Source organism: Acomys minous (assembly GCF_964271855.1).
Source record: "Acomys minous genome assembly, chromosome: 14".
Classification (NCBI taxonomy): Eukaryota; Metazoa; Chordata; class Mammalia; order Rodentia; family Muridae; genus Acomys; species Acomys minous.
The window spans coordinates 17,821,223-17,835,392 of record NC_140496.1 but is presented as its reverse complement, the minus strand read 5'-3'; the positions used below and the strand labels follow the sequence as shown (position 1 = coordinate 17,835,392).

At 43.4% G+C, this 14,170-nt stretch overlaps 1 protein-coding gene across 8 annotated transcripts in view; it reads left to right on the top strand.

Annotated features, from left to right (window-relative positions):
- HYDIN (HYDIN axonemal central pair apparatus protein) overlaps window positions 1-14,170 on the top strand; it is a 346,689-nt gene that overhangs the window by 118,781 nt on the left and 213,738 nt on the right. For all 8 annotated transcript variants that reach the window (XM_084757699.1, XM_084757700.1, XM_084757698.1 and 5 more), the window contains 2 exons: window positions 4,067-4,185; window positions 9,366-9,589. In XM_084757699.1, the coding sequence (XP_084613825.1) occupies window positions 4,067-4,185; window positions 9,366-9,589 (343 nt within the window). The remainder of the gene's footprint in view (window positions 1-4,066; window positions 4,186-9,365; window positions 9,590-14,170) is intronic.

The window sequence follows — 14,170 nt, the reverse complement described above, 5'->3', positions numbered from 1 at the left end:
AAGTAGAAGAATGCTCTGAGTTAGCTGACTCTGCCTTGTTGTCAGTTTACAGAGTTAATAATTTTCTTACATTTCTCAAATTAATGTCCTCAGAGAATCTGCACCAGCCTCAACTCTGGCTACATTAAAACTGTAGATTACTGGGCTTCATCTATGTTTTATTAAAGCAAAAATTCTGAGGAAGCAGTGCTGGAGAATGTGAACCAAAAAGTAATTATAATAAAGTTGCAGGATTAAAGACTCACATATAAGGAAACAGGTTGTATTTCTATATACTAACAGCGAACAGTAAGAAATTGAAATTTCAAAAAGCAATATTGCTTAGATGCCATTAAGAATATAAAGTGCTCAGAGGTAAACTGAACAAAGTGCAAGCTCTGTAGAGTGAAATGCATGAAATCCTGCTGCAATTACAGACCTGTAATCAGTGACTTTAATGTTGTTAAATGCACACACACACACACACACACACACACACACACACACACACACACCCATGCCATTGATCTACAGGCTTGCTGCAATCAAGATAAAAATCCCAACTGCTTTTTAAAACAGGAATAAACTAGTTGATTCTGAAATTCCCATTGAGCTCCTAGAGAGATGGCTCTGTGGTTAAGAGCACTGTGTGCTCTTGCACAGAACCCAAGTTCAGTTCCCAGCGCCATGCCAGGTGGCTCACAACTGCCTGTAACTCCAGCTCCAGGGGATTTGTCACCTCTGGCATCTGCTGATACCTACCTGTTCTTTCTCTCTCTCTCTCTCTCTCTCTCTCTCTCTCTCTCTCTCTCTCTCTCTCTCTTGTGTGTGTGTATACAGGAACGCATATACACGAACACACACATATTGTGAATAATTACAGTTTTACGTAAATGTAAAAATAATGATCCCTTGGGGCTTTACGAAACAACCTTGGTGTTATTTGTCCCATGTCCCTCCTTCCTTGCATTGATTGGCCTCCTCCTCCTCAGTTGTAGCCCCTCCCATTTTCCACTGCCCACTTCATATCACCATATATGGCTACTCCCCACTCACCTCCACTCCTTGCTACTACTGGCCTATAGTATAGTTTCTTGGTTTCCGTGTTTACTCCATGTTTCATACTCACATCTGAGGGCCTGGAGCTAGGACCCACAGCTGAGCGACAACAACATGCAGCATTGGTCTTTCTAGGTCTGGGTTGTCTCACTCAACGTGATCTTTTCTAGATTCATCTATTGGCCTCTAAATTTCATGATTTAACTTTTCTTTTAGCTGAATATTAGTCCATTGAGTGTATCTATGACATCTCCACTATCCACTCATCTGCTGAAGGACATTTAGGTTGTTTCCACTTACTAGCTTAGTGTGACTAGAACAGCAGTGAACACCATCTGTGAGGTAGGCTGTGAAGTCCTTTGGGCAGATGTGAAGGAGGGGTGTAGATGGGTCAAATAGAAGATTTACTTTGCACTTTTTGAGAATTCTCCCTACTGATTTACAGAGTGGCTGAACCAATCTGAATTCCGACCAACAGTGAATGAAAGTTCCTGTCTTTCTACAACCTCACCAGCACTTGCTGTCATTTGTTTTGTTGGTCCAAGCCATTCTGACTGGGGTGAAATGAAGTCTCAAAGTTGTTTCCATTTGAATTCCCCTGATTGCTAAGGATGATGAATATGTATTAAGGTGTCCCGTAGCCATTTTTATTTCTTCTATTGATAACTCTGTTTAGATCTCTAGCACATTTTTTTAAATTAGGTCATTTGTTTCCTTGACTCTGTTTTCTGAGTTCTTTGTAAGTTTTGCCTATTTACAATATCCAGAGATGTAGCTGGCACATACTCGCCCACTCAGTAGGTTTCTTCTTCACATGACTGGTTGTTTCCTTAGCCATATAGAAGCTTTTTAGTTTTTGTGAGGTCCCAGGTGTCAACTGGTGGCCTTAATTCCTGTGCAAATGGACATGTTTGCTGTGCACATCACTTTGAGTACTCAAAACACTCTTGCTGGCCTGGGAGGTTTAGTCTTTAGTATTACAGTAAATACATTCAGAACCAGCGAGTGAGGGTTTTAATTTATCATTGCCATCATTATAGTGCTGGGTGGCATCTTACTGTCTTCTGTCGCTATTTAGCTTTTTCTCCTCCTCCTCCTCCTCCTCCTCCTCCTCCTTCATTTTGAGAGATTAATTCACTTGGGCTGACAATGCTCACCCACAAGAACCATACACTCACTAAAAAAAAAACCTTTGGTACCAGGCACAAGAAACCTCCCCTTGAAAAGTTGGTCAGGGTAGTCCAACTGACTCCCCAAACAATACAGACTATGGGGTGTAGTTCTTGGTTGCTATGAGGTGTTGAGAGTGGGCATCTGTTGCTGGAGGTGCAGCGTGCTTAGGACACAGGATTTGGATGCTCAGAGCTGGATCTGATTTAAAAGCTTCCTTCCTGCAGTCTAGAAACAGTGCTGGTGCTAGGCAATACCACACAAGCCACCAAGGGAGGGAAGCAATTAGACTGCCCTATTCAGCTATATTTTAAATGAAAATATCAGGGACAAACAAGTATGTAATTTATGTTCTCGTTTATTCTATTACTGGTGTTCTGATATATAATTAAGCACAGACAATAGGCACCATAATGTTGACAATAATTATCTTAAGATGGTGGACTTATGAGACTTTTCATATATTCTATAGTTTCTGATCAATCATATATTATCTAGATATTCCCTTGTTCTTTTCCTTTTTTTTTTGTTTTTTGTTTTTTTGTTTTGTTTTTGTGTTGTTGTTGTTGTTTTGAGACAGGGTTTCTCTGTGTAGCCCTGGCTGTCCTGGACTCTCTTTGTAGACCAGGCTGGCCTCGAACTCACAGCAACTCACCTGCCTCTGCCTCCCGAGTGCTGGGATTAAAGGCGTGCGCCACCATCACCCGGCACCCATATTCTGAAAGAGAAGACACAAGAGAGATTGGCCATGTGCTCTGGATGTGTTAAGACACATGGAATGAGGTAGAAAAAGTCCCATAAAGCATAGGAGTCCAGGTCAGAGCCACAAGGTCAGACAGCTAGTGCTCTGGGCCTTCCTGAATCTAGATCAAAACAACAAGTGTCCCTTAGCATCCTGTGGTGGCTGCCACCTGGTGAGTAGTGTCAGTCACTGGTCACTCTCTTCTGATTTAGAGAAACTACCTTGCTTTATTAAAAACTTCAGAGTGATGTTAAGACTTGATTAAGTTATATATATAATAAATATATGCCACAATGTGATTTTTATACATAAATGCACTCTGTTATGATCAAATGAAGGCATGAGTTATTCCGTTGTCTCAGTCATTTATCATTTGTGTCTTAATATTCAACATCCGATCTCCTAGCTATTTTGAAATATATAATGTGTTCTAGCTTCCCTGCCATCATGCCATGGAACACTAGAATTATCATTCGTGTGTGTGTGTGTGTGTGTGTGTGTGTGTGTGTGTGCGCGCACATGTGTGTGGGTGTGAGGGTATGGGTGTGTGTGTGTGTGTGTGTGTGTGTGTGTGTGTGTGTGTGTATCTATGTGAGAGACAGAGATAGAGACAAGAGAGAAGCAGAGTGGGGGTGCTAAAGAGGTAACACGGGACCTTGTGCTCACCTTGCTTGCACTCTTCCATGGACCCCCACCCCTACCCTACCTGGCTGTATTCGCCACCCTCCCTGCTCTCTGCCCTGCGCTGCCCCTGGTAATCACTCCTCTACTATCTGCTGCAATGGGACCAGCTTTAGCATCTGCCCAAGAGTGAGAACACATAGCATTTGCCTTTTTGTACCTGGAGGTTAACTTTCTTAATTGTCTTTTCCCTGACAAAATGTCAGCCTAAATTGCAACGTACGCTGTTCAGTAAAGGTAAGAACCTAGCAATATTACTGTTTCCTAAGGGCAAGAGATGACGTTCACCTTAGTTAAATTGTAGCTCCCTCAGTACAGTACGTTAGTACTGGACGTTATTTAAGAAGCTCCGTGTTTTGAATGGGTAATAAGTTGTGCGTCATTTGAGCTAATAATGCACTGTCTACAGTAATAAAGTGAGAATTGCTTTTACAGGCCGAGAGATCCGCTTGCCCCTTCGTATCAGAGGAGAAGGAATGGGGCCTAAGATCCACTTCAACTTTGAATTACTGGACATTGGCAAAGTCTTCGTTGGATCTGCCCACTGTTATGAGGTGGGCACCGCCACTGCCCATGGGGGCTCCAACAGTACCTGGCTTTTTTCTCTGCTTCTTTTGGTGTGTGTGTGTGTGTGTGTGTGTGTGTGTGTGTGTGTGTGTGTGTGTGGTTTTTTTTTTTAATAGAAACTTTGTTCAGTCACCGTCCTTTTCTGTTTCCCGTCTCTGTCCTTACCTCTCTCCTAGCCATGCTAAGTAGAGTGTCTTCTCCCATTCCTTTATTCCATCAACGCTAGAACTCTTCCGCACTGTAATTTAATTGGCTTTATCCTTCTCGATTTGTCGACCACAGAGGGAGAGACCATTAATACAGCTCCCCGTCTGTCTAGAGCCCGCTCCAGGGACAGCACAAATCCTACAGGTCAGAGGAAGGAGAACGTCTTGCATTTTCTCCAGTGTCCTAATGAGGATAGCTGTTTTCAGCTTTTCAGCTTTTCAGCTGTTTTCACATTTCAAGATCTCCTCTCAATTCCCTCTCCCCTGGTCTGTGTTTTGAAACCAATCATCACGATCCTGAAGGAGAGTGTTGTGCTGTCTCCCCAATTAAGTAGAAACCGGAATTTTTCAAGACAACCTTATGGTCCTTCAGAGCCGATGACGCTCCAGGGCACTTCATGGGTCGGCTTATATAGGATATACTTACACACCATTGATACACAGCATTATTATATATATTACACGTATATACAAGTGGCTACCACAGGAACTTGGTTTTAGGGTGCTCCTAAATTGTGAATGTTTGTACCTTATTGAGGAAATGCAAGCAATTATTTAAAAAGTGATAAGTAGCTGTCAGAGTGTGTGTGTGTGTGTGTGTGTGTGTGTGTGTGTGTGTGTGTGTGTAAGCTAAGTAAGCTGGGGCTTAGAGAAGTTTTTCTAGCTTGGTTGATGCCAGATGAAGTATAGCGTGAAGGTTCAGCAGATATCGTCCTACAGCGCAGAGTCCAGGACCCAGGCTCCCTCCATCTTTACAGCATTCGCTGCCAGCACATGCCTGCGGGGTTCCAGCCTCCCCTGGAGCATGCTGGCTGAAGGAGAAAGAGCTCTGAGGGATGGAGGTGAAATATTTTTTTAAATAGGAGACAGCTATAGGAGGTAGCATGTCACACTGTCAACCACGCTCTCTTATTTCTATGGGTCTGCAAGGGAGGACCGAGGATGTAGTCAGCATAGAAGGAGACGGATCACAGCTCTGGCTCCCATAGGTGGTAAGAAACTTGGCCAACTCACTCAGATTGAAAATGTTATGAGCCCCCGGGTCACTCATAGCCTCTATGCTAACTGTGGAGGTGCTCTTCTGGTCTTTTGGTCCTTCCGGTGCTCTGTACCCCATCTTTTCACACCAAGTCAACCCAGCCTACAAGGGGAAGTGCCTAAGTGCTTCATTCTCACACTCGCCAGGGTGACCAATCTACATGAGGCAAACAAAGGCCCACAGATAGTAATGCCAGCATTGATGATACATATAGGAACACAGTCTGAATAATATTAAAACTGGACAGATATACAATTGACTTCTGCATTATTCTTGAGAGAGGGGTCTCCAACGCAGAAAAAAAGTATGATGGTTCTTATCCATTGATGTTGCTTGTGTAATTTGTCCCACAGGAATTCTCCTTACACCTTACAGAATGTACTTTATGGATACCACATCAGGAAAAGACATTTCATTCTGATGCAAAATGGATATGGTTTCTCTGCATATAATAATAAATTTTTTAGCAATTTAATAGACATGCCCAGATTTTAACTGCAGAGCAAACCCCAGCCAGCCAAAGTGTTCAGTGAGGTGAGACATCAGATTGGACAGAGCTGAAAAGTGGCAAAGAGGGACATGGTAAGGTGCTTCTATGGGGAGATTCTGCACTCTCGGCATCTTCAACGCTGATGCTTCATTGCGTCTCTCAATTTATTACATTACCTCCTTGAGAGATTTGAATAACTAGCTATTGACCTTAGTCATCGCTGAGCTCAGCAGAGGCACAAGGAAAAAACTATAACCCCAAGAGTATGCAGTATTCTCCAGTGTAATCCACAGGGGAACAAATGGGAGATCAAGTTCTGTTGCAACTGAGCCCCGCACCCAAGAGTTGAACCTTTTGGGCAAGAGCCTCGGGACCATGTCCCAAACGCTGGGCAAGAGTAAGAGAATGATATCATAGCCTCCCAGGTAGAGGAGCTGGGGCTGGGTGGATGCCTCGGTCAATAAAGTGCTTCCGGGGCAAGCATGAGGACCTGCGTTCATATCCCTGGAAGCCATGTAAACATCTGGGCATGGTGGCACTTCCCAGTAACCCCAGTCCTAGGGAGATGGGGACAGGAAGAGCCCTGGACTGGCCAGCTAGTCTTGCTAAGTCTGTAAGCTCCAGGTTTAGTGAGAGCTTGTCTCAACAAGTAAGGTGGAGACTAATTGAGGAAGGCACTGGATATGACTTCTGGCCTCCAAATGCACAGGCACACAGACAGACAGACAGACAGACAGACAGACAGACAGACACACACACACACACACACACACACACAGAGAGAGAGAGGGGGGGGGGAGTGTGTGTAAAGAATTGTCACTGTTCAGAAAGCCTGGGAAAAACAGCCATGTTAACCAAATAACAATAAAAACAACAAGCAAATGGGGATTTGCTTACGTCCAGAGAGAAAGACACGGGTAATGAAAGTCTAGAGCAGTGGTTCTCAACCTTAAGTTCCTCATGCTGTGGTGACCCTCAAACATAAAGCTATTTTTGTTGCTACTTCATAACTGTAATTTTGCTGCTGTTATGGATCATAATGCAAATATCTGTTTTCTGTGAAATATCTCTGCAAGAGGGTTGTTCAACCCCCATGAGCCACAGATTGAGAACCTCTGCCTTAGAGAGTAGCCTTCAGGATGTGCGTATAATTAAGATAGATGTATTATGTATATGAATGAAAATGTCAAAGAATACATAAAAATATTTTTAAGAAGAGTAGACTATGAGTTTCCACTGGCAAATGTCCATGAGTTCTATGCCCACAGCATGAGGCAATAGTGATGTAAGTATCACTTGCATTTGTAAACTGTTGCCAGGTAAACTTTCACAATTACCTGAATGAATAAATCTACTCTCCCAGCAATATGAGAAGTTAAGAGAAGAGATGGCAAAGTTAGGAGTTTATCTAAAATTGCTTAGCTAAGAAGTCAAAGGCAGATCTGGGATTTGAACCCAGGTCATTTGGTTCCTGAGTCCTCAGCCATCACTGTTTTTCTGCTCGGTCTCTTTAAAAGAGAAAGACAATTTAAAAGGACAGGAAGATTGGAAATAAACATAAAGAGATGAGCCGCGCAGCAAGCAGCCTTATTTATGTTCTTGCTTTGGTGCATTGGTTATCTACCATTGGCAGGGGTGGCTGCGTTCCTCTGCAGAGAACAAGGCTTTCTGTCCAGAGCAGCCTGAACCTCTGAGCCTCGTCTCCTCGACCTCTAGCCACAGCCGATCTCCTTGGCCACGGAACACACTGTCCTGCCAACACAATAGGTGCCCTGTGGTGTGGTGGGGGGCTTCCTGCAGGCAGGACATGACAAAACACTCTCCGTCTCCTTTAAAATACCTCCCCATCCTTCTCCTATGCCCGTTCTCACCCTTCACCACTTATCTCAAAACAGGAATCCAAGCCAGCTGGCCACAGCTCCTCTGCACCCCTCCCTCCCTGGGCATTTGTCTTCTGGTATTGGAGCCACACCCCATCAAAATCACTCTCTTCTTCAAGGTCAGGGTGACCTTGTACACGAAACCCCAAGCTCTTTTCCTAGGACTGTCTCTGCAGACCTCTGTCCACACATGCCCTGTATAGGACCATTTCCTTAGCTTCCTGCGTGTTCCATCATTCCTCACCATGTCCCTGACGGGCCTCACATTTTTCTGCTAAATTTTTGGCAGGGGGAGTCGGGTGTCTTTGGACAGTTTTCAGTCTTTGCTTAACCCCAACCTCCTCATACAGGTACAAGAACTAGCTATGCCTACCTCCTTGCTTGCTTTATAGAGAATATTCAAGAGTATTCTAAGAGCCTTTCTCCATAGCTAGAACTACGATCCGTCTCTATATAGTGTGAGGAGGACAGATAAACAACTTGGTTTGACTGACCTCCAAAGTCTTGGGTGCAGATTAAAGGCTGTTCCTAGGCATCAGGAGAGGAAACCAGTGCTCTAGGTGCAAACGCAGAATTGTCAAGGAACAAAGAGCACTGTCTTTGCAAGCCAAGGAAAGAACGGTGTGACTCTAGTGCAGGTTTGTGCATACAGATGGTGAGGTGTGTGGTGGGAACATCACATTAAGACCAGCTGTGGAGGACTCTGCACATGCACACTTAGAACCTACTGTGCAGTTAGGGGCACTAACTGTCTGGCACATTAACATACAGGAATGAAATGTTGTAGTAAAATGATTATTTCCAGAAGAATGCCCAAATAGCCACTCATCCAATAGTGTCTTGAGACGACCACATTCCAGGAGGATGACCTCTCACAGCACCACAGAGAGCATCCCAGGGGACATCTGATAAAACAGTCTCCAAGCTCTATGGCAGGCCCAGGCTGAGGCAGGTGTTGCTCCGTTCTGATTTGCTTTCTTCTTTTATGGCCTTGCGCTTACCCTCAGTCTCCTCATGCACATGAGAGAATTGCCTGCCTTCCTGTGGTTACTTTAGAAAGAATATTTAAAAGGTCGTCCAGGAGTCTTCATGCATAGACAGGACTATAACCAGTCAGCTAGTGATATGGGTATAATTTAAATGACAGCAAAGATTTTTTTAAAATTTTAACTATGTATATGTGTAGGTGGCTGGGGTGCATGTGAGTTCAAGTGTGTGTGTGAGGTGTGTGAAGACAGAGTTCTCCTAGTCATGAGCCACCCAATATGGGTCTAGGAACTGAACTTGGGTCCTCTGCAAGAACAGTGTTCACGCTTCTGATCCATCACTCCAGCCCCAACTCACTTAATTTTAGAGCAAATACTGCAAGCACAAAGTGACCTTGTGACTTGGGCGTCCAATCTTCAAGCAGTCAGGACACCAGGCCATTTATTTCTCCCAAGAGTTTCCTTTGGTTATAATCCCCGCAGTTTCCCCTGCTGCTGACAATACATCATATATTTACACAAAAGCTGACCACAGTCCCTTTGACCTCTGACTTGGCTTGACACAGGCGATCCTGTCCAACAAAGGCAGCATCGATGCCCTCTTCAACGTGATCCCCCCGACTTCAGCCTTGGGGGCCTGCTTTGTTTTCAGCCCTAAAGAAGGCATCATTGAGCCGAGCGGGGTCCAAGCTGTCCAGATCCTTTTCAGATCTACCATCCTGGGGCACTTCGAAGAAGACTTCCTGATCGATGTGAACGGGTCCCCGGAGCCCGTGAAACTGACCATTAGGTATGGTACATTTGTAACTAAGGTAGAGACTGGAGTTTTCCCTTCTGCTTGCCAGAGCCTCAAAAAGTAGATGTCCTGGTTGTCTGTTGATAAGAACCCTTTGGTACAATGAGATGTTTTTAAACACCCACCAGCATTTCTTTTTCATAATGGGTGTCATTGTAATACAGATGCAGATGCTATCTTATTTTTATATTTTATTAATTTATTCATGTTACATATCAGTGGTTATCCCATCCCTTGTATCCTCCCATTCCTCCCTCCCTCCCATTTTCCCCTTAGTCCCCTCCCCTATGACTGTGACTGAGGGGGATTTCCTCCCCCTGTATATGCTCATAGGGTATCAAGTCTCTTCTTGGTAGCCTGCTATCCTTCCTCTGAGTGCCAGCAGGTGCAGATGCTATCTTGACATCTTTCTGTAAGTTGTAACCTATCAAATAAGGGTTTAAATCGGTGGCTCTCAACCTATGCCTTGAGACTTCATTGAGCATGGCATATCAGATATCCTGCATGTCAGACTTTGTAGCGGTAGCAAAATTACAGTTATAAAGTAGCAAAGGAAAAATCTTATGGCTTGGAATCACCACAACACGAGAAACTATACTAAAGGGTCGCAGCATTAGGAAGGTCGAGAACCACTCGTTTAAATACTGACTTATAATTGCACCCCATGGTTTCCCATCCAAGTACTAAGCAGGCCAGATACTTCTGTGCTTCTGAGATCAGAAGAGACTGGGCATGTTGAAGGTGGCATAGTGTAGACTACACCCTGTGTTTTAAGCTGTTTGGAGAAAACGAGTTACTGCAGTAGCCGCCAAATCAACGTGTGCTTTTGACAACAGCTCTTCGTCTGTTCTCACAACATCTTTGAATCTTTGTTATTCATTCTTATCATATGGGAATTCTGTAAACAATCTTATTTATAATGCCCTCACACACTGTAAAAGTGACCACTTATTAGTCCATTGGCCAAGACTAGACACTTACAGCTTTTATGATAGAAGTCTCTTTAGGGCTTTTCCAGCTGTTGGTGATAACTGATAGTCAAGAACAGAAGAACTTGTCCTTGGGTTTTTAAAAAAAAAAATCTTTTTGCAACCCCGCCAGGAAGATATTGACCCCTGGTGCTTAAATAGAACATTTCTCCCAAAAAGAAAGATCACACCTTCAGAACACATCAATCCAGCTTTGGATCCCAGGCACAGCAGGTTCTTTTAAAACATGGAAGTCTCTCTTGTGGCTACCGATAGCAGGTCCCATCCCTTTACACACTGATGTGTCTCTTGGAACCTGGGGCAGCATGAGAAAGAAAGGCACAACATGGTAAAGGAAGTTATTGAGCTCATGGTATCGACTAGAAAGTCAGAATCTCGAGATCAGCTCAAAGGCTGGTCCTTTGAGGATACCTTTCATTCTCAAACTCAACCCAAGAAGCTTTTTTATGGCCTCGATTGTGTCCCCAGACTTCCGGGTATTTAGTCTTAGCACCTCAGAATGTGACTGCTCTTGGAGATGAGACCTTTAAGTAGGTAATTAAATTAAAATGGGGTCATGTGGGTGGGCTGTAATCCAATAGAAGTGGATTAGAAGTAAGATTAGGGCATACATACCCACATACCCACACCACACACATAAACACACCACAGACACATACACCACACACACACACACACACACACACACACACACACACACACACACACACACACCCCACAGTAAAGATGCCATGTACAGCTGAAGGCAGAAGCCCTTGAATAAAAGCAGCTATTGCCAAGAATGACCCTTCCAAGGACAGAAATGTGTTTCTGTCATTTGCTGTTCAGTTTGTGATATTATTTGTTGTTGTTGTTGTTGTTGTTATTGTTGTTGTTGTTGTTACAGACAGTCCCCAATAACTAAAGAAAGCAAGTGGCTGTACCTCGTAGCATGCATGGTCACTCACCTCATCACAATTAGGATTTTCTTACAATTTCAATGCTTATCTGAAGCACTCTCAAGACATCTATAATTTCTCCCTCATTCGTCTGTTTGTTATACTGTTAAAAGTCAGTTCAGACATAGTGTTGCACACCTGTCATCCCAGCACTTGGGAGGTAGAGGCAGGAGGATCAGGAGTTCAAGATCATCTTTAGCTACATAGCAAGTTTGAGGTTAACCTGGGGTACATAAAACTCTATCTTTAAAAAAAATTAAAAATTAGAGTTGTTTCCCAAACATTTGAAGCGCAGACTCCTCCAGGGGGTTCAGCACCATGATTTACATCCTTCAGGCATCAGGATCCCATGAGAAGGATGGGAGGACACCTTCCCATAGCATGGACACCAGCCCACTGCTTATGTCCATAACAACTCACAGCTCATGGCACGCTCTTCACCTGGCCCCTTGAGGCTTCTTGGTCCTCTCCAGCAGATCAACTCTTTAAGCTTCTGGATCAAACTTTCTGACTTCTTGACATCAAAATGTGTTGTCAAGAATCATATACCCTCTACAGCATCCAGCAATCAACATGCCTCCATACAAAAATATGGCTACGATACAGGCATACAGAGCTGCTCCTTTATATGTTTAAGACAAATGATATCCTTTGTAAATATAGACACAACAATCCTTAACAATAAACCACCAGATAAACATAAAAAGATTAAACACCAGGATCAGACAAATTTTACCCCAGAAACTCAAGGCTGGATCGCATAGGAAAATCAGTCAACATGATGCAACATTAATGCCATACAAGATCAACAAAATAAAACAAAAATCCAAATGGTTATCACAGTAAATACAAAAGACATTTGCCAGAATCCACCAGTATTTCATGATCTCAAAAGGAAAAGAGCTTAAAAGCTTAATAACAGAAAGAAACCTCCTCAGCATAAATCAGATACCCAAATTTAAAAGCCAATACTAGGAGACTGTTCAAAGTGAGCACACATAAATATGCATGATTTTGGATTAGACAGTGGTTTCTCAGACAAGGCACCTAAGCACACAGCAAGCAAACACAAATAAATAAATTAGACTTCATCAAAATGTAAAAAGACTTGTGCTCCAGAGTACACGGTCAAACCAAGTGGGAGATTGTATTCGCAATTCACATATCTAATAAGAGACTTCTGATATATACAGTTACAACGCAATAAGAAAAATAAGTAACAAAATTTAGAACTACAGAAAGCTTTTAGGACACTTATCTCAAAAAGATATAGGTGTGAGCAATCGCATGGTGAGGAGATGTATGTCAAGATGCCTGCAGGAAACAAAATGGAAATACGCACTAGTGAGCATTTGGAGGCACTGGTGCATGCATGTGTTGATGTTGGTGTGGTGGATAGTGTCGACTGTCAGCTTGACAGGGTCAAGATTCAGAGTTCACCCACACTGATGGTGGGTGGCCCAAGCCCATGGCCTAGGGCCTTCCCCACCGTGATGGACTGAACCCTCAAACTGTGACTCAAAATAAACCCTTCCTTTCTTAAGTTGCTTTTTCACAGCTGTGTCACAGCATTGGGAAAACTAATGGACACTGATGGAAATGTAAGGTGTTGCAGCCAGTATCAATAACAGTCTTGTACACACACACACACACACACACACACACACACACACACACCTCTTGGATCATTTCCTCCAAGTGTCCATGCTTTCCCAACCACCTTCTTTTTAAAGTGCTTTCTGCTTTTTCTCAGTAAAAAGAAAAACACACCTGTTGAAAGAATGCTTGGGGCTTTATCCCTAAACAAATTACCAATTACTAAGAAGGAGGGGAAAAACCTGCATAGATTTTCTTTTCCACTTCACTTCCTCTCCAACCCAGTGTTGCAATGTGTTCAAAAATATGCTAGCACTTAAAACTAAGCACAGCGGTTTAGAAAACCTGTGAGTCACTGGTACTACAAGTAAATGTCTAGTTATATGAAGGTAATAATACAATAATATACAAGAGGTCATGTTTTCAGCCCTGTCTTATTATGACTTCATTTATTACTTTATTACTTTATTCTTTTACTGTCAGGTGCCCTGTCCAGGACCCCACATATTTTGGGCTAGTGTACTATGGTGGTTTGAATAGGCATGGCAGCCATAGACTCATGTGTTTGAATGCTTGGCCCATGGGGAAATGGCACTGTAATGAGTTGTGGCCTTGTGGGAGTAAGTATGTCACTGTGACTGTTGCCTTTGAGCTTCCATATATATGCTCAGGCTATGCCCAGGGTTGAGACAGTCCCCTATCTGCTGCCCGTGAGCCAAGATGTAGAAGTCTCAGCTCCTTCTCCAGATACTCATGCGACCACATCCAAGTCCAGGTGGCACCATTTAGCCGCAGTTCTCTCAGTGGCCGGAGCCTTTGATTGCATGTGCTTTATCTCTGGCTCTTTCAAGCTCTGCACTGATTAAATGATGACTTTATGCAATTCCCCCGGCTCTGTTCCTGCTTTCTTTTGTCCCTGTTCATTTCAAATACTTTCGACCTACTTTTTACTCTGGCCCCCAGAAGTGTCTTTTCCAACTCAAGTGTATAAGCTGTGAACTTCTTCGGCTTCATTCTCAGACAGGCGTTTGCAGATCACCTCAGATCATCAG